Source organism: Tachysurus fulvidraco, chromosome 17 (genome assembly GCF_022655615.1).
Source record: "Tachysurus fulvidraco isolate hzauxx_2018 chromosome 17, HZAU_PFXX_2.0, whole genome shotgun sequence".
NCBI classification, from domain to species: Eukaryota; Metazoa; Chordata; class Actinopteri; order Siluriformes; family Bagridae; genus Tachysurus; species Tachysurus fulvidraco.
In genome coordinates, this window is record NC_062534.1 from 8299732 (window position 1) to 8319952 (window position 20221).

The 20221-nt window shown below is 38.8% G+C and overlaps 1 protein-coding gene across 5 annotated transcripts in view; it reads left to right on the forward strand.

Annotated features, from left to right (window-relative positions):
* The window catches only part of gria3b (glutamate receptor, ionotropic, AMPA 3b), a 122477-nt gene that overhangs the window by 75878 nt on the left and 26378 nt on the right, over window positions 1-20221 (forward strand). For all 5 annotated transcript variants that reach the window (XR_007138234.1, XM_047802042.1, XM_047802043.1 and 2 more), the window contains exons 5-11: window positions 7699-7752; window positions 8747-8908; window positions 10135-10302; window positions 10511-10615; window positions 12138-12245; window positions 14689-14895; window positions 18436-18809. Coding sequence is in view for 4 of the 5 variants with exons in the window: in XM_047802042.1 (XP_047657998.1) it covers window positions 7699-7752; window positions 8747-8908; window positions 10135-10302; window positions 10511-10615; window positions 12138-12245; window positions 14689-14895; window positions 18436-18809 (1178 nt within the window). In the remaining variant the exon portion in view is untranslated. The remainder of the gene's footprint in view (window positions 1-7698; window positions 7753-8746; window positions 8909-10134; window positions 10303-10510; window positions 10616-12137; window positions 12246-14688; window positions 14896-18435; window positions 18810-20221) is intronic.

Below are 20221 nucleotides of genomic sequence, written 5' to 3' on the forward strand. Positions count from 1 at the left end.
TGCTCTCCTTTATGGTTTTTAAGCAAAGCTACTGAAGTGGAGGTGCCTGGGGTCTCCAGAGGCTCATGTTTGCTCAAGAGGACCGCTAGGTCCAGGGCATATCTGTCTCAATCAGGTTGTGTGGGAAAGCACAGCCAATGTGAGGATGATATGGCTGCTTGTATTCTGTTCTATTTAGATGGTGTGGCATGTTGTGATATGAAGTAGGCTATATTATGTTGTCTGCAGAAACAACAATCGCTTTTTGATATTGCCCCAGCATGTAAAATTGAAAATCCCTGAGACCTCAATCTGGAAAAATACCCGCTTGCTGAATTGATGTGCTACTCCAAATTCCCTAAAAAAAGGTAACACATATTACAGATGTTCTGTACACTCTAGAACAGGGTTTCTCAAACTTGTTACATTCAGGGACATCTTTTTCTCTATTTTCTGCCCAATTTGGTCACCTGCTACTTCACACCCACAAGCCAGCTCTCACCTATCAAACAACAGCTAACAACTGGGGAAGATGAGGGCTAACACCTTTTTTTTTCAAGACAAGTCAGACAACGGCATCTTTTTAAACTCCTGTTCATGTTGTGTCACAGAGCAGCCTAGCACACTCAGAGGAAAGTGCTATCTAGCCCTTCCACATACATGAGCTCAGAGATGCCCGTGATCGGTAAGTTTTCTGTGATTACAGAAGAAAGCCCCTTTAACACCAAAAGTCATATTATTTAAATGCCTACACACTTTTTTGGCTGTCAACTGCTGTATTCCTATTAGTGTACATACATTTTTACAGTCATCACTCCTAGGGTCATGGCTATGATTTACAGGCACCTACCTTAAGAACCTCTAGTGGCTCTATAGGTTCTTATTCACATTCTCATAGAATCTTGGTTAACTGTTAACTGTATTAGTGAAATTATACTTATTTGTTCCGCACATTTTGAGTAATTACACTGGCATGATTAAGTGTCACCCACAGTATCCTTAGGGTGCATGTGACTCGACTCTTTCACTTGCCTGGGCTGGGATGGTGAACCCTCATCACTTTTTGATGCAGAAGTTCGCTTACAGGCAGCAGTCTGCTCAGCTCCTCTCTGAAAAATGAATCCCAGTGAATAAATGGCATCTGGGTCAGGCCCAAGGCTTGCAAGCTGTTCAAAGTCTGCAATGGAGTTTGTAGTGTCAGACAGATAGATGGAGTACACCAGACATTAGACCAAAGCTAGAAAACAGCACTGAAACCTACTCAGGAAAACACTTGCCACACGCAGTGGAAAGGGTCATTTAAGCTTTGTTTCTCCAAGAAGAAAAAGAAGATCTAGATAGGGAAGATGGATACTCTTGGATTTCTGCTGCCACAACGTCGGAATTCATGAAATTCATGATGTGCGTACTCAGTTGTGGATGAGAGGGCCCTCGTTTCCACACTTACAGCTGCTTGTCATTTGTCGTATGCACAAGGACTGAGAGAGGAAGAGCAGATAAGGGACTGTCAAACGGATCCTGCTTAGAAACCTGAGTGTTTCTGATCCGATTCTGAGGTCCCTCTGGAATTTCATTCGAAGGTAGTGATTAAGGGTCAGAGGGTAAATTAAGGGTTTAAGGATATAAATTAAGGATTAAGGGTATTGTAGGTTGATTCCTGAGTGTTATTGTCAATAGTATCTCAAAGGAAAATTTAAATCCTTTACATTATAATAAATATCGATTATCCATCCAATAAACATTAAGAAAGGATCAAATCCTGGTCTATAGTCTAAAATGGCATATCCAGGTACACATTCTCTCCTTTATGTGTGAATCTCTCCTAAAACGTATGCTGTGTTTAGTTGGTCTCTAGTCATTTCTGTTAATGCTGTGGTTTCTTAAAGTAACAGCTAACATGGCTGCATTGAGCCATTTCTCCCTACTGGGTAGTTGGTGCAGCAAAACAAGATTAAACCATGAAACCTTTAGTAGACTGAAATTGTGTCTTAAAATTATAATTGGGGGAAAAAGAACAATGACTACTAAGTCCATAATGTAAAGAAGGTCTTTTTTGCTGCTTATTATCCAGTGGTGTTTGTTTGTTTGGTTGGCTGTTTGTTTGATTTGTTGTTTTTTGTTGTTGTTTGTCATTTAAATGCCACCTGAAATTCATTTTAATTAAGTCAATAAACTGACTGCTATGGCATTTTTTCCTAAATGATTTTGCATTCATTTCATTTTTATATTGGTTTCAGGATTATTGCAGCACTTCAAAATGCATTAGTGAATGACGCAGAAACACTGATTAGATTTGAGGGAAGGTTTTCTGAACTCATACCTTCTTGGTTTTCAATGGCAGTTAAAAAAAAAAACCTTCACCAGACCCCCACTTCAGAAACATTTCTAAATTATCATAAAATCAAAGCTCATACTTTTTCCATTGTGTTTAACGTTGTCTGTCAAGATTCATTCAAAATCATTATATTCAGCCAAATCTCAATCAATGTAACTCCTGAAAAAAGAAATGTTAATAAAAATCCATGCACGAAGGAATGGGTTGAACATCCTAAGCTCCATACTACTTTGATTTAACTTCTAACATTAACATTAATTGATTGCTGTCTTCCCCTGCTACTTTTTGTGTTTGCAAAGACAGCAAAGCCTTTTCTTGCCAGTGAAATCAAAGGAGCAAGTGATCCCACCTCAGCACATTGACACTAGCATGCAAAACTGGGCCAACCCAGAGAGGCCAGGAATAGCAGTGTGCTGGTTTCCTTTGATTTGAAGCAAGCCCAAAAAGGATGAGGTTTTAAAAGCTTCTCTACAGTTTGTAGCTCAAGGGAATATTTAATACCTCAGCTCAACGAACTTAGTAGTAGGAAAGGGTTAAGCTATGGACATCCAAAACACTCCCACTGCTTCCATTCAGTTTCAAAGAGTAAGTGTTATATGTAATCTGCTTAGCATTTTAGCACTGGATCTTGAATTAAATCAACGGCTGACGAACCATAAAGGTTTGAAACAGTCATCACAAGTGAGAATGAATCAAATGCTTTAATGTCGGAGGGGTGATACTTCGAATGTCCTAATGTCCTTCCTTTTTTTGTGCAGCTGTAGTTGTGTGAACATACAGAGGAGGATTATGCTATATTTAATCGTATTTTTTATTCAGTCGTACTCTGAGCATAGGGACATTGAGGTGACAGCTTGTACAGAACTGGACATTTTACTGCAGGAGGAGAAAAACAAGGGTATATTTTCCTCGTATTATTATCATTTCATTTCAATCATTTTCATTGCACCTTTCAAGGTATTTTATGGCAACATATAACAAAATTGCCATCCCTGGGTCTATTATCAGTATTTCATTTAACTCTACAGATCACACCGTGATTTTATTTATTATCTTCACCCCCTGAAATAAATCCCTGCCTATGCCACTGCTTTTTCTAAATCGTCTACTTTTACCCTAGAAGAAATTCAAACTACAATCAGTGATGAGATTCATTGAAATGTTCACCAAACGTTTAGTAAACGAACACTATATTAGGCACATTCTATTGTTCTTGGCATAGATTCTATAAGATGTTGTAAATATTACTTTGAGATTATATTACACAAATCTTGGATTTCTCAGTTGCACTTTTGCTGTGAATCTTATCTTCAATCTGTTTAACTGTATTGAAATCTAGTGACATTGTCATGTTCATGAAACCAGTCTGATATGTTCAGCAACAATAATCAAATAGGCAATGGCTTTCAAATTATGATTGGTAGTAATAAGCCAAATATGTACAAAGAAACATTCCCCAATATTATCATACTGTACGACCTCCATGAACCTGGAATTGTGACATACAGCAAGGCAGGTTGGGTCCATGGATTCATGTTGCTTCAACAGAAATCAAGATTCATCACACCAGGCTACGTTTTTTCCAGTTTTTAACTGTACAGTTTCAGTGAGTCTGTGCTCACTGCAGCCGTTCTTGGTTGACGGAATTGGAAGCTGACATGGTCTTCTGCTGTTGTAGTCCATCTACCTTATGGTTTGACATGTTGTGCTATCTGATGATCTGATGATCCAGTCTGGCCATTCTCCTTGGTCCTCTCTCATCACCATAAATGCTTACTCACATTCCTCTTTGTTTTTCCAGAACAATATAGGATAACCACAGCTCTTCTATGTTAATTAGAAAGCATTCCCACACTCATCCTATTTGTTTCTTGGCATAAAAGCATGCTTTATTGTGGAGAAAATAAATGAGACTTCTAGCAGAGTTCTAGAGTTAATCAGAGCCATTTTGATTAGTTATGCCTCACAACGACTGTTATATCCGGAAAAAAACGATGATGCATCAGATGTTGGACATGTGTGTTCAGATTGAAAATGGTTTGTTATTTTATCCAGAGATTTGTATAATAAAGGTGGGAGTAGACCATTTGGGGTTTTCTCATCTTGGGGTTTAGGGTGTGCCTGATGTGTTCCAAAATATCTTTTTTATATCAGGTATGAACCCATTTTTTTCTAATTGGTATGACAAAAGAATACATCAGATGGAGCAGAAAATGCGGCCTGGACGATTATAAAATTTTCTCATGTAAATTCGTAATGAAATATTATTACTATCATTAACATAATATCACGCATGTAAGATTCTGAGTGCCCTCATCAGATGTAAAGGTTGTTTCATGCAGAAACACCATAAGCCCAGCAATACACTTTAAAGAGTGTAAAAGGATGCCTATTTGGGTTCTGGATTTTCTCTGACACTGAGAGGTTGATTTTCTATCTTAAACTGCAAAGATCCAGTCTCTCAGTATAAAAGGGCAATCACATAAGCCAAAGAAGTCTGGTCATGCATACTGATTATCATTCATCCTTGCCTAATTTTGAGTCTAATTTTGTCTCATCCAATCTATGGCCTTTGCAGACAACCTCAAATATCTAATGCAGGTCTAGCATTTGTGCTGAGCAGCATTTTAGTTAAAGGTCAGGCACAAGCTGACATGACCAAGCAGTTCTGAGCCTAGACTATTTATTGAATGTCCAGAGCAAATGTATTGCGCTGCCTTTTATTCCACAACCCCTTGAATTATTCTCTCTTTTTTGGGCCTTGAGAGTAGACTAGAGCTTTGGGTGAGCACAAGGTCATACAAGACCATCTTTGCCAATCACAAGGTAGTGAAACTCCTTTCAAGGACAAGAAAAAAAAAACATTTCCTGCCTCAGGGGAACAAAAGAGAGATGGAGCCGGAGGTGGGATCAATGTGTGGCACGGAGGCAGTGAAAAAGGAGATTACAGTCACAGTGAAAGTGGCATTTACTACACTTTAACTGTAACCACTCCTCTAATCCAGTCTCCTAAATGCCTCTCAAGTCTGCTCCAACAGGAATAATCCCACCTCAACCATCATTCTTATTTATTAGCAGGATTTAAGGAGTCCTATGCAGTGGTTATGAAATATTACACAGGCTTGTGCCTCTAAGCTCTTTGAGATTCTGAAGACACCTGCAGTACAGGAGCAGTACAGAAAGACAAAAGACCTCTCAAGGTTAGTCCATAGACTAAAGCACAGATTGGAATGCAGAGGCTACAACTCAGCTTGACTTGGCTTCCAGCCTTGTATTTGGAAAGGCAAATTAATTAGCTTGTGTGTGCACTGTTTTTTTTTTTGTTGTTGTTGAGCTTTTTTTGTTGAGCTTTTTTTTTTCAGGGCTGCAATCTACAAGAGGTGAGGCCAGGATCGGTCCTCTGGAAGGAACAATGTCATTAAGCCCTTGCTGTGCCTGAACTAAAGTTGTAGAGTCTTCCTGCTGGTTTGCAGGTTGTGAGGCAGTGTTCTGCAGCCAGCTCCTGCTCAGGTGCATGAGGACCCACAGCATGATCTGTGTGTGGGAGAGGACTGATACAGTCACTGGTTCCAGCCACCTTTACCAGAGCCAAAAGTCAAGGCCATCATGTTGAACAATGTTTATCACTCTCGTTCGGAGGCACAGAGACTTGAGATCTTCATCTCTGATACTGCTGATTGTAGAGTTAGTCATCTATGATTATAGCAGCAAAAGGATCACTTATCAGAGAGATATATAATTGGATTCATTGCGCTTTTTAGCACACTTTTCCTCTGACAGCCCTGATACAACTAATGAAGCATTCCATAATTATTTTATGAGCTTATGCATCATGTGTAACACAAAGGTACGGAATAGAAACCACTCATCTCGTTTAATTTTGATCTTACAGAACACTTGGCATATGTTACTGTAAGGAATGTTTGTTAGATATCTGTAATGCCTTCTGAGCTTGTTACGATTCATTTATGATCACAAAGTCCCACTTTTTCTGCAATATGCCATTATCAATGACGCCTTTATTCAACATGCCGTCTTCTATCTCTTGTCTCACCCGCTTCTTATTTCTTCACTCTCTGGACTATTTCCCCCGCAGACTTTCTGTGCCTCTCTTTCTCTCCCCTGGCATGACTTGAACTTGCTGTCACAGTCAGAATGGACTGACCTACTTGAGCAACCAGATAAGATCAGATTAGTGGAAGCAAAGCTCTGCTATCTCATGTGCCATTCCCTTCAGGCGGTGAACAGTCCAGTGCATCAGCAAAGGAGCCAGGCGAATGTGTTGATTTGAATTGCTTGACATTTTCTAGCAAAATCATAGAATGTAATGAGCAAGTATTTAGCATTTCACCCAGTTTTTCATTCATATTCAACAGGGTTCAACAAATAATAGTAGTAATTAATTATCTGAAACTCATAACGGAAGGTTAATGGCAGGTTCATTTTCACCGTTTAATGAATGCTGTTAATAAACACTCTGTAAAATACTGTGAAATACTTCTGTAAAATACATTCATGAAATCTGAAAGCTAGATTGTAAATATTGTATGCAGTGAATTACAGCATGACCTGATTTGTTTTATTCCTCTTATACTACAACAATTTGCAACCAACTTCTCTTAGTGTGCGATAGAAAATTAAAATTAATCAACACATTCTGAAAATTCTGCCCTTTCATCATATAATATAAATCTGCATATATGTATTCTTATAGAAATGGGGCAACCTTTTAGAAAATACCCGTGGTTATTACAAGGAAAGGAGATGTGTAAACATAGACTATTTGTCTGAATACTGCAGACTCTTAAATAAAATATTGGTAATGTGTCTAATATTTCATTAACTGTAGCAAAGCATTAAAACTACAAAGCTTTCATAAGACATTCTTTTATCTATTCACCAACAAGCTGTTACAGTAAAATGGCAGCAATTTTAAATCGGCATTATATGGCAAGTTTTGAGTAAATGAGTTGTATGTTCTTTTCCCTTCAATTCCCTAAAGAGAATTTGTTTGAAATTGTTGTCTGTGGTAATTGCACATGCTCTACTGCTACAATAGATAGACATTAGGTTTCAGTGATGTTTCAGTGAAGTTGAAAGTTACACCTAAATGTAGGACATAACCATTCCTGGCTACATAGAAAAGCGCATACTGAAGATAAAACTAGTCTTTTTATTCACAGCATGACAACACCTCAGGCAGCCCTCCTAGAGAGAAGAGACATCCATCAGCATTTAGCTCCTTTGTCACCTCGCAGGAGGCCGCCACTGTATTTAAGACGGTCTGCTATGCAAGCCGCTCTGAGAAAGCTTAACACAGCTCCTTGTATCTGCCTGATGGCTCTTACATGGATGGCTAACCATTATTGATTCTCCTCCCTCAGGTTGTGACCCTGGGCAAGAACAGCCGAGGCTACCATTACATCTTGGCCAATCTGGTGAGTCTCACCCACAAGCTTTTTCCCCCATGGGAAAGAATAGATATCAGTCAAGCAGAGATATGTAGGAAGATCAGTAACATGGCCTGCTCTGGGTACGTGTAAGTTACATAAATTTATGACTATAGCATGCACATGGATTTATGTGCACACTGTACTGTATCTACCCCTCAGTGTAGTACTGTTGTAGCTCTTTTCTTATGGATAAAGACATGTCTTGTGCCAGGGATTCACTGTTCTACTGAACAGAGAGCTGGTTTCCATGACAAGAATCCCTGTGTGATTAAGCAGCTGTCAATACCGTGATGTTTGATGACATAAGAAGCAGCACAGAATTTTAGCTCTGGGCTGTTGAGGATGGATGGATGGATGGAAGGATGGAAGGATGGATGGATGGCTGGATGGAAGGATGGATGGATGGATGGATGGGAGGGAGGAAGGAAGGAAGGATGGATGGATGGATGGATGGATGGATGGATGGATGGATGGATAGATAGATAGATAGATAGATAGATAGATAGATAGATAGATAGATAGATAGATAGATAGATAGATAGATAGATAGAGGCTTAAATGTTAGATATATATATTTGTTAAATAGAATATTTGTTGTTTATATATTGCATTTTTAGAATAGTAGTTATTTTACTTAATTGCTTAGTTTTACTGTATGGTACATATAAAATCTCATCTATAAATATACATCCTGTCTTTTTGTACTACAGTCGTATATATCTGCAGATCTGTATTTATTTGTTATTTTATTGTTTTTCATTCTTGTATACTCAATAAAACATTTCATGTCATACTCTGTATTTGCGTTCTGAATTTTTTTACGTGAAGTTTAGTGACATTTGCATGAAGATGCATGGTAAAGCATGCATCTACATCTAAAAAACACTAACAGCAAATCTGTTCTAATGCATGCGATCAATTTATCCAACAGTTGACTCTCAGGTTGTCTTATTCTTTATTACTTTATTTTTCTTTTCAGGGCTTCTCCAATGTGAGCCTGGACAAGGTATATGTCGGCGGCGCAAACATAAGTGGCTTTCAAATAATCAATCCTGAGAACGCTGTCGTGCAGCAGTTCCTCCAGCGCTGGGACCGGTTAGATGAAAGAGAATTCCCAGAGGCAAGGAACACACCTCTGAAGGTAAGCCTTTCATGTTGTACACTAGAAACAGCACCATTATGCCTTATCGAACAGCCTTCTGTTTTCTTATTTCTGTCTCTGTTCCCTTCTTCCTTTCGCTTCCCTCTACTTCAGTAGCCATTGCTACTGCTTATTCTTTCCTCTTGCCTCTTGCCTCTTTCTTGTATCCTTTTCCTCATCTGCTTTTCCACCCCCTCACAGCAGTCAATTTATTGATGTCCAGTACAAAGCTGGGTTAGAACCGGCGCTTCAATTTACATCTAATTAAACAAAAATCAGCAAAAGAGATGGATTTAAAGTGGTTCTTCAGTGAGTCATGCAGATGTGGGCTGACATCAAATAACCAAACAGGTCAGAGAAAGTTCTAGAGGAGGATTTTGCATGAAATGCATAAAAGTAATAATCTAGTATTTATGTATAATAGCTCGAAGTAGCAGTAAATAAAAGTGGACCTGATCTTTGGGTCTTCATTCTACAATGCAACTCACATTGATACTTCCTTAAGATTTCTGGGTGAAATAGAAAACAAAAACTATTGCTCACTGCAAATTAGTGGATGTCAGTGCGTTCCAGGCTTGTTCGGTGAGATGCAGCGTAATTACAGGTGTCACCTCACAACAACAATAGGACTGAAATACTGTTCCACACAATGCTAAACATTTTACACTTCACTGTAATTAGAACCCAATTTAGAGCCGTTTCCACAAGCAGAAACAATGCACTTTTGTAAATATGAATAGAACAGCATGACATGAATCTTCTTTCTGTTTAATGTCAGACCAAGTTATGATTATATGTGGTGACGCGTTGCAATTATCCTGTATAGAACATTGTAAGCGAGACACATGTACATACATAGGATGAGCTGCTGGCTTAATGGAAGGACATATTGTTGTTCTTGCTTAATATGGAACGTTTATGGAAGTGTTAACTGAACTCAGCTCCAGCCCTCGGGCTTCATTGAACAGCTATGTAGTTTTCTGCACACAGTGCTAATATGGCTAAATGAATCCACCTGATTTAACTCACAAAGGGCTTGATAATGAGTTCTTGAGTTGCACCAGGTGCTTAAGAAAAAAGAAAGCATTAATTGGAGCAGTGCACTAGTTCCCTCTGAACAAGACAAAAGGGAGGATGTAGTCCTGGTTGTCCCAAAGACTCAGAATGCAGACTAGTGGTCACTGAGGAAGGTAGTGCAATAACCATCTAATGGTCTCTCTGTGCAGTACACCTCCGCATTGTCATACGATGCCATCCTAGTGATAGCGGAGGCCTTCCGGTACCTGCGGCGGCAGCGTGTGGATGTCTCAAGGCGGGGCAGTGCTGGAGATTGCTTGGCCAACCCAGCTGTCCCCTGGAGTCAAGGCATCGACATTGAGAGGGCTCTCAAAATGGTAGGAAAATTCACTCTGTATCAGCTCAGCTCTGACTTTCTTGTACTCCCCTATTCCTGTTCCTCAAAATGAACTGTTCAAGCATGCATGCTCAGTGTGCTGCCGTAAATGACTCAATTGCAATGCACTGCCACCTTCCATTTGGCCTTAAAGGCTTGGAATGCTGCCCATTATTTTGTCAGGTTTCATCCTTACTTTTCCTTGACAGGTCCAAGTGCATGGGATGACTGGCAATATCCAGTTTGACAGTTTCGGCCGCAGATCAAACTACACTATCGACGTTTATGAGATGAAAGCAGGAGGGCCAAGAAAGGTATGCAAACAAATTGAAATCCTTCTAGATATCAAAAAATCAGAAAGAGAGAAAGAGAGAGAGAGAGTTTGCAAACATGTTTCCTTCAAATATGTCCTTTTTGAAGAAGATTGAAGATGCCACATAGAATGCAGTTATAAAGGCTACGTTATAAAGTTATTATAAAGTGATGGCTCTATGTGATTAGAAGTGAAGTAAAGTTGGATGTAGCACATAGCAGAAAAGCCAATGACGTTGTCTAAACGTTACAAGCCGAACTATTTTTTTCAAGAAGTGTTAAGTATATAACTATTTTTATTACCTCAAGCAAATCTTTAAATGTTTTCTTTTTATATGATCCCATTTTCTGAACAAGCCCAGATCACACTGATTTATGATGTCAAAGTAAATTTACTTAATCGACGGCCTACCGTAAGCGACTCCTCTATGCATAATATGCCGTGCAGACCTTTATCATCCAGTTTGTGACAGAAACCAGCCACTAAGATTTTACCTCAAGAAATATTTTTGTACAGTGTGATAGTGATCTTATGATCAAGTAATGATCATAAGATTAGTATTTATAATCTAAAAATAAAGAAAGAATTAAGAAAGAATTTAAAAGCATATGGACACAGAAAATGTCTCAGAATGAATGTTTCTAAAAGAGAGCTTTACACTTTATGTATCAACTCTCGTGTGTGTCATCTAGATTTTTACTTTATCTCTTTAGAAATATGAAATATCAGTTTGCTATCGACAGTCACAAAGTGAGAACTGATTCCTCATAGCTAAAGCTGACTAAAGCTTTGCTTCAGTTAGCATAGCAGCTGAAGTGTAAATGTGAGCATGCTGTGAGCATCTGAAGAGTAGGAACAGTCTAGTGGTTTATGGGACAATGTTTGTCCTTGCAGTTTATATTAGGGCTCAGTTTCTCCCACTTCAACGGCCCTTCTGTCCTCATTAGAGCCTGACACAATGCTAACGCTAGTTCTCCTTTACTAAGCAGTTAAAACTATTAATGGCCATCTAGGTCTTGTGCTACTGCATTTCGAAACTTTTGTTTAGCAAAGCTTAAAACTCTGGATTATTAATGGAAGCAAATCGATGCTGTATTTCAGTGACTTCATCTATTAATCTGAGGATAAACAAGTAACACTTCATGCCATCAAATAACATTTAAGCCATGCACTCCTCTCATTTCCTTGTTCTGTATTTCTGGCTATTTCAAGAGCTGCCCGTTGCTTGTATAGTTAAGTATTCTCCATATTTAAAAGCTGTCTGCCAGACACTCCTACTTCTACTTCCATTTAACAGGAGGCGATAGCAGCTCAGGCACCTAATGCCATTTTAATGAACATAGTCTTATGAGAGAACGCCTTTATAGCTTTATAGATCTCCGGCAGCCTCTTTAGCTTCTTGCCTGTACATGAAGTAATTATTTTAAAGGAGGGGGAGGAAAAAACCGTGGGCAAAGGAAAGCATTAATGTGCTTAAAATGGCTGTCGTTTTGATAATAACAAAAATGTTTTCCCTTTTGCAGATCGGGTACTGGAACGAGTTTGAGCGCTTTGTAAATATAATGGATCAGCCATACAGCAACGATTCGTCCTCAGTGGAAAACCGAACAATTGTGGTCACTACTATTATGGTACACGTTCCACAGTGTTTTAAATGTGTCACATATTCTGCCACTCAGGGTCATGGTGTAGACTTACAGATTGATACATTCTGTCCTGGGCGGCTAGAAGTATATTTCTTTTGCGTTGCTTTCCATCCACTCACTACACGTTGAAACAGTCGATGGGCAAAATACACAATGAGTGTTTCAACTGTATCCGTGTGGGTGACAAAGCATTTTGAGTTTCCATATTCCAGTGGCCTGTCATAGCAGTGACATCACAATAACGGCATTTGGTACAACGGTAATGTTTTTTTGATTTTTTTTAATTTTGTTTATGTTCCCATCATCAAACTTGACATACAGTGCATACGTAAGTAAGACCTGTCTCCACTCATCAAGTAAATGGTCATGACACACAGAATCCACAAGCCAGCGAAATCACAGCAATGATTCCAAGGGTTCAATGGTTTGTCTGAGACACAGAAATAAAAAATATATATATATATATATATAGAGGTCAGGGATAATCGTCAGGCTAGCTTTTTGTTTGCTGACTTTTTTGTTTCTTTTTTTAATCATTTTATGCTGACCACTACTGATAATTTCTTTCACCTATCATCAGGACTCCTTGATTAAAAAATTTCAGCTTGAATGATGATTTTTAAACCAAGCACAGAACAACATTTTAGAACAAAACCTTTTGTGTATTCGTGTTGTCTCTCATCTACAAAAGTGTATAATAACTTAAGCATAAAACAATAAACAGCCTTGAGTTGTTTTCCTCGTCACTAGATCCATACATTCAAGCACGGAATGGGGAGCGTCCCGGAAAAGACGAGGTGAAAGGATGTATTCAGCACAAAGCAAACAAACCATTGCTACCCCACTGGCAACCAAATTGTCTCTGACTCTAATAGGGAAGCTCTCTCAGTGTGTGAAGCCCTATGGTTTGGTAATGATGTGCTAAAAAAAAAAAAGTGACTGCTGTGCCTTTAATGGAGAGACAAGAGAGACCAGAAGACATGCTTGTGCAGTTTTTAGTATTGGTGTGGCCAGGTATTTGAGTTTTTAATCCTAACGATGCTTTTATTATCTGCTAGTATGTATGCTCGTGTTGTTCACTGTTTTTTCCCGGAATGAAGTCACACAATGATGCAACATGCTTGAAGCGGATTTGTCTGTCTCCAGTCACTGCCATTTACTTTATGAAAAGGAAATCACCTCTCTAGACCCTGACCACCAAACCAATCTCTCACCACTTACCTTACGTTCATGCTAACAAGCAACACATTGCTTATAGTTTGTCTTTATTTGGGAACTGCTACCATTGTCATTTGTGGGTTTTTCTTTGTTTGTATATTTCTGATGTAAAATGATAGCAGCCAAGACATCAATGCTTCTTAATAGCTAACTAATTAAACCCATAGTACATAATGCATTAACTGAGGTGAAATGTTCCATGCTACATTTCTTACTAGCTTCATTTCCAGATTAGCAAGCTAACTGTAGTAGCTACATACACTCATCTGAAGCACAAAAACAATCCCTGTTACTGCTACTCAAGCTTAATTTTTGTTGTATTGTCTCACATTTATCGAGTAGTCATTTATGACCAAATATGATGAAGCCACAGTTACAAGAGTTCCTCTGTTTTTTTTTTCATTTTCAAATAGTAAATTGGAAATTACTGCAGATAGATAAAAGTTGAACTGAAAAATATGTGGAAAGAACAGCACAGGATTGGTCAAAAACTCATTTAAGCTTATTTTTTTGCTTGAATGAGTCTTACCTAATTAATGCAAAAGCATGATACTTTTTATTACATGGTCATGAAATCATGGTTATCTGTAACACATGTACAGTATGTAGAAACCAAACCTGTCACCTGTTGCTTTGTTGCTTGTTAGTGTGAACATTTGGTTAGATAATGCAACTCAGCCCCCACTCTAAACTTCAAACTCCAACACCGAGGGAGTGTGTGGAACAGGGTGTGGTTTTGTGTCATTGTTCTCCATCCATTTTCACTGTCATATTGTTAGTAGGGGCTGGGTGCATTAGGAAAAAGGGGTCTCGTCAAAATCACACGACTCCATGTTTGTTCTCTTTGTCTTCTCCATCGTGTTCTTGATGTCATGCTGTTTAAGTTGTGTACAGGTGTGTGTTTGTGTGTGTGTGTGTGTGTGTGTGTGTGTGTGTGTGTGTGTGTGTGTGTGTGTGTGTGTGTGTGTGTGTGTGTGTGTGTGTGAGGTAAAGCACTAGTGATCTTGAAAGAGTATGGAGATCTAGAAAGTGAGAATGAGTGTATGAAAGTGTGTGTATGTTGGAGTGAAAGAGAGAAATAAGGAGAGTGAGCAGGTCTGTATATGATTACCCTGCACACCTTTGCATGCCTTTAACTGTTCAGCTGTCACTCGGCTCTGGTGACTGTCGCGCACAGATGACAATAAACCAGCATGTGTTTGATTAACAGGAAGCACCGTATGTGATGTACAAGAAAAACCATATGCATCTGGAAGGCAATGAGAAGTATGAAGGCTACTGTGTCGATTTAGCTTCTGAGATAGCCAAACACGTTGGGATTAAGTACAGACTGTCCATAGTCATGGACGGAAAGTATGGCGCCCGTGACCCTGAGACCAAAACATGGAACGGGATGGTGGGTGAACTAGTATATGGGGTGAGTACCAGTTTATTTTTATCACCTTATTTCTCTCCACTAATTCATTCTTCTTCTTAAATTTGTCAGACAGGATTGTATATAAATTGTATATAATATATTGTATAATAACTTATTATTATATATATATATATATATATATATATATATATATATATATATATATATATATATATATATATATATATAAACCAGATTGAACAATTTATTGGGGACGCACTTATGACAACAAATGAGGACAATGCACCATGTCCTCTGCACATGTCCTGTACACATGTACTATATATTCAATTCAATTAAATTCAAGTTTATTTGTATAGCGCTTTTTACAATGGGCTTCATCTCAAAGCAGCTTTACAGAACATAATCATAGAACAGAAGTTAAACATAAGGAGAAAAAAGAATTAATATAGTAAAAAATTAAGATATATATAGTTCACAGTGTGTATGTATGTATGTATGTATGTATGTATGTATGTATGTATGTATGTATGTATGTATGTATGTATTTATTTATCCCCAATGAGCAAGTCTGAGGTGGCTCAGGCAGCAGTGGCAAGGAAAAACTCCCTTAAATTGGTAAGGAAGAAACCTTGAGAGGAACCGGACTCAAAGGAGAACCCATCCTCATATGGGTGACACTGCGGGTGTGATTACAAATATACAGTCAAACAAGTGTTGAATTGGTGTAAAGATCACGTGCAGTTCAGATCTCCTCTTGGTATCATAGAGTCCAACTGGAGCTGGTAGATCTTAGATGTCTCAGGATTTGCATAGAGTCAGCCTCATCTCAGTGGAGGTCCAAAATCTTCATTGCACAGAAGACTATATGGCCAAACGATTGTGGACACCGGACCATTTCACCCATATGGGGAGCATCCTAATCCCCATTCCAGTTACAGTTTACTCTCTGTAAAGGCTTTCTACTAGATGATGGAGCATGGTTGTGGAGATTCGTGTCCATTCAGCCACAAAAGCATCAATGAGGACAGGCACTGATTAAGGGTGAGGATGTCTGATGTGCAGTCAGTGTTCCTGTTCACCCCAAAGGTGTTCAGTGTGGTTGAGGACAGGGTTCTGTACAGGACACAGTTTCTTTACTCCACCTTGTCAAACCATCTCATCATGGAGCTCACTTTGTGCACAGAGGCACGGGGGATGTAGAAGCCTAGTGGTAAAGGTGTTGTACTACCAAACAGAAGGTTGTGAGTTTGAGTCCTACGTCCACCAAGCTGCCAGTGCTGGGCCCCTGAGCAAGGCCCTTAACCCTCAATTGCTCAGTTGTATAAAAAATGAGATAAAATGTAAGTCGCTCTGGATAAGGGCATCTGCTAAATGCTGTAAATGTAAATGTAAGTCATGATGGAACAGGTTTGGGCCTTTAGGTTCCAGTTACAGCATTAGCACAAGATATTCTACACAACTTTGTGCTTCCAATTTTGAGGCCACAGTTTGGGGGAACAACCCCATATGGGGGAGATAGCTAGGTGTCCACAGGTCCACAGTCTTTGTTCACATAGTGTAAGTAGCTTGTGTTTTAAAGTCAGTTAGCATGATGTCATTACACACAGCAATAGCATCCATTAACACACATAGGAGCGGCTAAAGCCGGTTCAATACCAGGGGTAAAATTTGTTTTGTGGTCTACTGCCTCACAGCGTGCTGCCCACTGATTCATCTCAGCATCACTACATCAGAAAGCCACTTTTGCATTTGTCAATGTGCTCCCGTGCTGTAAATGCAGACAAAGCCAGTGAAATCATTCCCAATTCTTCCGGCCTGCACTGAACACGGATGAGCTGTATATAAAATGTATGAGAGTTGGGTTACCTCATCTGTTCAATTTCCTAACTATCAGCCAAAGAAATTGCCTGTTTTTGATGTGCTCTGGGTTGAAACTACACTCAAAATGAGGGTAAGAAAGTCCACTCTTGGGAGGAGAAGAAGAAAAATATTTCCTTTTAGTCTAGAACACTTTGGTGTGATATATCAGCCTGGACAGTTAGGGCTAATACTGTCATGACCTTTTGACCAGAATATTTATTTTATTCTCCATGCATTTTAAAGGTCACCCTCATATGTTGGTCTGTACAGGCTTTTGTTGTTGTTGATGCTCAGTATTGATTGTCATGCTGAGATCCACATCTGTTTATTGGTTATTACACGGAATAATGATGTGTGACTGCGAAGATGGTTTCTTTTTTTCTGTTTCTATTTGCTCAGGATTGTATTTTCTATATCTTCAATCGTATTATGAACTGTGAAGCGCAATACAAAGCCATCCACAAATCGATAGTTTGTACCAGAATCTGCTTTTTCATAAGTCACTTAAACACGCCGGGATAATTTCTACTTTTACAGAGCTGCCGGGTACAGCTAGCATAATTAAGCATTTGGCTTGATAGTATGAACACAGATGCACCACTGATTAATAATAATAATATTATTACATTATAATATATTATATTATATAAAATTTTGTTGTTGTTATTATTATTATTATTATTATTAATAATAATAATTTTATGAAAATTACACTCCGATCATACCAAACACACACAGTTATTATATATTTATTACATATTTCACCCTGGATTTAGAAAAGATGATCAGGTATAATTATTTATCCATAGTGCAGGAAGAAGAGATCCGAGGTGTGTTTCTGCCTTACCGATAAATCACTTCTGGTAGACACTTAATTAGCTATTTATATGCAAATTATTCTATGATTTATTGAGACAGTACGCCAGTGTTCCACTCACTACTGACTGCAAGATAAAAGGAAATGAATATTTGCAAGGAGCTTTTATACCCACCAGTCACCTGCAAAGTTTCCATGACCTTATCATGCCTTATTGCATAACTAATAGCTTCATGGTGGGGGAAAGATCAGAGATCTGGGATCTCTTGCTGACCTTACATTCGACTGCCCTCGAGAGACAAAGCTGAAGCTGCTACAGATTCTGCTTGTCACATCTCAAGCCCACAGTTCCCAGAGCAGCAGTTGGTGACACATGAGGAGGACAGAAAGTGTTAGGCAAAAGATTTGCAGTCTCCTTTAGGCCGAATGAAGTGGAGGTCAGCATAAGGCTTAAGCCATTGAATTGCTTGTAAAAGCTCAGCTGTCTTTTCGGCACTGTGCAGTCAAAACTGTTGTGCTTTGCATATCTTTTGTAGATGCTCTGAGGCAATGGATGTCCTCTTTTTTTTTAACAGGAGCCTTATTTTAAGTTCTGCAGTGTAGGGAATGGTACCCTGGGGCAAAGGCAAAGTATTTATTTAGAATCCTTTTCTTGCTTGTTTTTTTAATTTCGTTTCAAAGAGGATGCATGCAAAATGACATTCACTTGTGTGATGAGCTTTTCAAGGAACAAAGATCCCCAAATACTAAAAACACTGACTGATTTGATTAGAGCATGTATAAAAAGTCCATTTGTTAAATACAGGAAATGCTTTTGGGTTGCAAATCTATTGTCAACTTTACATGAACAAGTTACACTAACAAGTGCTGCTACACGTGCCTTTTTTTTTTTCTTTTAGAGAGCGGACATAGCTGTCGCACCACTGACTATAACGCTGGTTCGAGAAGAAGTGATAGATTTTTCTAAGCCCTTCATGAGCTTGGGTATTTCTATTATGATCAAGAAACCTCAGAAGTCCAAGCCAGGCGTGTTCTCGTTCCTGGACCCGCTGGCATATGAGATCTGGATGTGCATAGTGTTCGCCTACATCGGCGTGAGTGTGGTGCTGTTCCTCGTGAGCCGCTTCAGTCCGTACGAATGGCATCTGGACGAGACAGATGAAGCCAAAGATCCCCAGACTCCTCCCGACCCGCCTAATGACTTTGGGATTTTTAACAGCCTGTGGTTCTCTCTGGGGGCATTCATGCAGCAGGGCTGTGATATCTCACCAAGGTTGGTGGCCTCATCACTATTCTACTCTCATACTTTTTGCAAAAATATACAGCCATAAAAACAGCCATCATTTATCCCACTGTGGGGTTGAGCTTTCAATTTAAGGGTCTGTGCCTTCTCACTCTGTAGCAGCTGTTTAGATAGTTTAGGACATGTTAGGAAATGTTGAGTAATTCCAATCCAGTTATAGAAGGCTTGCAATGGTTTCTTAAATGAATTACAGTGTCTGTGATAATGAGATCCATGCGCAGTAGGATACACTGAAAGCACAAGATTGTTTGTGTCCTATTAAATTTCCATTTACCTTTACTCTGATATAAATTTCTTTTTAAACACTAAGGAACTCATCAGAAGCATAGACTGTAGTCAGAGCTCAATCCAGACTTTCACTGATCCATGAATTTATCATGATAATGTCTTGTGCACGGGGCAATGGGTTAACAAAAGCTAACTGCAGTAATCTCAGAAGATGAAAACATTTCTGTAAATGTGTTTACTTTTCACTTTTACTGTCTACCGTTATATTATAAAATAATATTGTATTTTACAGCAATGGGTGCAAATTGGATTAGTAAAATATAACAAATAAAAATGATATCACTTTACAGTTTGTTTTTCATCTTATTTGTTTTTCATCTTTCATCAAAAATCATTTATACACAGATTTTAAATTAACTTTTATAATTAAATTTAAATATCAGAATTTTTATATTAATTATTTTGTTGAATTCATTATTCTGAGCTCAAGCAGTAGTATGTGATATAATTAAAGATGATTGTTTATAGCTATTAAAATGTAGGTGACGACTAGCATTCAAATAATGTTATTTTTATGATTTAATTTATTTTATTTAATTAATGTTGATAGAGGGGGGCACGGTGGCTTAGTGGTTAGCACGTTTACTTCACACCTCCAGGGTTGGGGGTTCGATTCCCGCCTCAGCCTTGTGTGTGTGGAGTTTGCATGTTCTCCCCGTGCCTCGGGGGTTTCCTCCAGGTACTCCGGTTTCCTCCCCCGGTCCAAAGACATGCATGGTAGGTTGATTGGCATCTCTGGAAAATTGTCCGTAGTGTGTGAGTGAATGAGAGTTGTGTGTGTGCCCTGCGATGGGATGGCACTCCGTCCAGGGTGTATCCTGCCTTGATGCCCGATGACGCCTGAGATAGGCACAGGCTTCCCATGACCTGAAGTAGTTCGGATAAGCGGTAGAAAATGAATGAATGAATGAATGAATGACTGAATGAATGAATGAATGAATGAATGAATGAATGAATGAATGAATGAATGTTGATAGATTGCTGTGATAGAAGATGAATAAATAAATACAGACGTACTGTTACACTCATTAATCACTGACCTATAACAGCAAACCTCCCATCATGCTTTATTCTGTCCTTATAAAACCATTACT